Below are 3008 nucleotides of genomic sequence, written 5' to 3'. Positions count from 1 at the left end.
AGTGCCATCTGGGTGCCTCCAGGTGCCATCAGATGCCATTTCTTGACCCTCAGTGCCATCTGGGTGCCTCCAGGTGCCATCAGACGCCATTTCTTGACCCTCGGTGCCATCTGGGTGCCTCCAGGTGCCATCAGACACCACTTCTTGATCCTCAGTGCCATCTGGGTGCCTCCAGGTGTGGTTTGAGTCCCATCAGATGCCACTTCTTGCCCCTTGGTGCCATCTGGGTGCCTCCAGGTGCCATCAGACGCCATTTCTTGACCCTCAGTGCCATCTGGGTGCCTCCAGGTGCTATTTCTTGACCCTCAGTGCCATCTGGGTGCCTCCAGGTGCCATCAGACGCCATTTCTTGACCCTCGATGCCACCCGGTCGCCCCCAGCTGCCACCAGGCGCCCGTTCCTCGACCCCCGCCGCCACCCTAGGAACGGAAGCGTCCGGCCAGCAACCCGAGGCGGTCGACGTTGCGGTGCAGCACGCTGTGCAGGGCCACCAGGTACTTCCCCGGGTCCCCTTCCCGGGCGAAATCGCGTTGGAAGAGGCCGCGCTGGGGTTGAAAACTGAAACGCTGTGGCAGGGGGCTGTGCTCCCGCAGGTATTCCCAGACGCTGAGCAGCAGCAGCCGCACCTCGAAAGGCGCCAGGCGGGGGAACAGCTCCTGCACCTCCCCCAGCACCGGCGGCAGCAGGGAGCCCTCGGCCATGCACGCCACCAGGGCGCACGACGCCTGCAGGTGCCAGGGCGAGGCGGCCGTGTCCCCGTGCCGGCACGCGTCCCAGTGAGCCATCAGCGTGGCCAGCAGCCCCCGAAGCAGCACGGAGCAGTAGCACAGGGCCGGGCGGCCCAGGGCCACCAGGCGGAGCAAAGGGAAGAGCAGGGGTTGCTGCCGGAAGCGCCGCAGGATGCCCAGGTCGCGTTCCACCGTGCCGCGGGCCTGCTCCTCGGGGGGCCAGCAAAGCTCCCCCCCGGCCGCCGCCGCCGCCGCCGGGCACACGCTGTCCACCAGCGCCGAGGCCACCGTCTTGGCCGCCTCGGGGCTGATGGCGGGGACGGGGGGCGGGCAGGGCTCGGTGGCCCGGCAGCAGCGCAGCAGGACGGTCAGGAAAGCGTGGGTGTTGCGGGCCACCTCCTCCGGCCCCCGCGCCGCCGGCCCCGCCGTCGCCTTCAAGCCGTGCCCGATGACGCCGGCGTGGAAGACGGACCAGACGCCGGGCGAGAAATCCACGGCGGCCGTGAAGCGCCGGTTGGTGTCCAGCAGCGACGAGGAGCCCNCCCCCGCGCTCCCGCCCTTCCCGGTGCCGCTCACGTGATAGAACATCTTCGCGCCGCCGCTCCGCCGCCGAGCCGGAAGTGACGCTAAGCCACGCCCCTCCACTCGGCGCTGATTGGTCCTCACGCCACACGGCTCCGCCCCCGCTGCCGCTGCGCATGCGCTGAGCGGCAACGAGGTGGGCGGGGATAGAGGGGAGAGGCGCGTGTTGATTGGCTGTCCGGGAGTGATTGACGGGAGACGAGGCCGTTCCCGTGGGTGGCACCTGGTGGCACTGGGGTGACATTGGGTGACACTGAGTCCCACCAGGTGCCACCAAGGGGACACGAGGTGACATTGGGTGACACTGAGTGCCACCAGGTGCCACCAAGGGGACATTGAATGACACTGAGTGCCACCGAGTGCCACCAGGTGCCACCAAGGGGACATTGGGTGACATTCGGTGACATTGGGCGACACTCAGTGCCACCAGGTGCCACCAAGGGGACACTGGGTGACATTGGGTGACACTTAGAGCCACCAGGTGCCACCAAGGGGACACTGGATGACACTGAGTGCCACCGAGTGCCACCAAGGGAACACAAGGTGACATCAGGGTGCCACTAAGTGCCACCAAGGNGAGTGCCACCAGGTGCCATCAAGGAGACACAAGGTGACATCAGGGTGCCACTAAGTGCCACCAGGTGCCACCAAGGGGATACTGGGTGACATTGGGTGACACAAGGTGCCACCAGGTGCCACCAAGGAGACATTGGGTGACACTGGGTTACACTCCCTGCCACCAGGTGCCACCAAGGGGACATTGGGTGACACTGAGTGCCACCAGGTGCCACCAAGGGGACCCTGGGTGACATTGGGTGACACCCAGAACCACCAGGTGACGTTGGGATGACACTGGGTGACACTAAGTGGCACCAGGTGCCATCAAGGGGACACCGGGTGACATCAGGGTGCCACTAAGTGCCACCTGGGTGACATGATGAGACACCTGGGTGCCATCAAGTGCCACCAGGTGCCACTTGGGTGCCACCAGGTGCCATCCATTGTCCCGAGGTGACACTTGGGTGCCATTAAGTGACACTTGGGTGGCACTCATTGAACCTCGATGCCACTTGGGTGCCACCAAATGTCACCTATTGTCCCTAGATGCCACTTGGGTGCCATTAAGTGACACTTGGGTGCCATTAAGAGCCACTGGATGCCACNACACTTGGGTGCCATTAAGAGCCACTGGATGCCACACGGGTGCCACCAAATGCCACCCATTGTCCCTAGATGCCACTTGGATGCCACCAAATGCCACCCATTGTCCCTAGATGCCACTTAGGTGCCATTGAGTGACATTTAGGTGCCATTTATTGACACTCAATGCCACCTGGGTGCCATCGGATGCCATCTATTGTCCCGAGGTGACACTTGGGTGACATTAAGAGCTGCTAGATGCCACCAAATGCCACCCACTGTCCCTAGATGCCACTTGGGTGCCATTAAGTGACATTTGGGTACCATTTATTGACACTCAATGCCACCTGGATGCCATCGGATGCCATCTATTGTCCCGAGGTGACACTTGGGTGCCATTAAGTGACACTTGGGTGCCATTAAGAGCCGCTGGATGCCACCAAATGCCACCCATTGTCCCTAGATGCTACTTGGGTGACATTAAGTGACACTTGGGTGCCATTACGTCACGCTTGGGTGGCACTCATTGACCCTCAATGCCACCTGGGTGCCACCAAA

General features: G+C 63.0%; 1 protein-coding gene across 1 annotated transcript in view; it reads right to left on the bottom strand.

Moving 5' to 3' along the window:
- Positions 1-6: 6 nt before the first annotated feature.
- The window catches only part of INTS5 (integrator complex subunit 5), a gene marked incomplete at its 5' end in the record, with an annotated part of 10794 nt that continues 7792 nt past the window's right edge, over positions 7-3008 (bottom strand). The window contains 2 exons of the mRNA XM_021383969.1: positions 7-1726; positions 2039-2162. Coding sequence (XP_021239644.1) covers positions 420-1726; positions 2039-2162 — 1431 coding nt within the window. The remainder of the gene's footprint in view (positions 1727-2038; positions 2163-3008) is intronic.

This window comes from Numida meleagris, unplaced genomic scaffold (genome assembly GCF_002078875.1).
Source record: "Numida meleagris isolate 19003 breed g44 Domestic line unplaced genomic scaffold, NumMel1.0 unplaced_Scaffold801, whole genome shotgun sequence".
NCBI classification, from domain to species: Eukaryota; Metazoa; Chordata; class Aves; order Galliformes; family Numididae; genus Numida; species Numida meleagris.
Note: the sequence above shows the minus strand (reverse complement) of the source record. Positions and strands in the feature narration are given on the sequence as shown.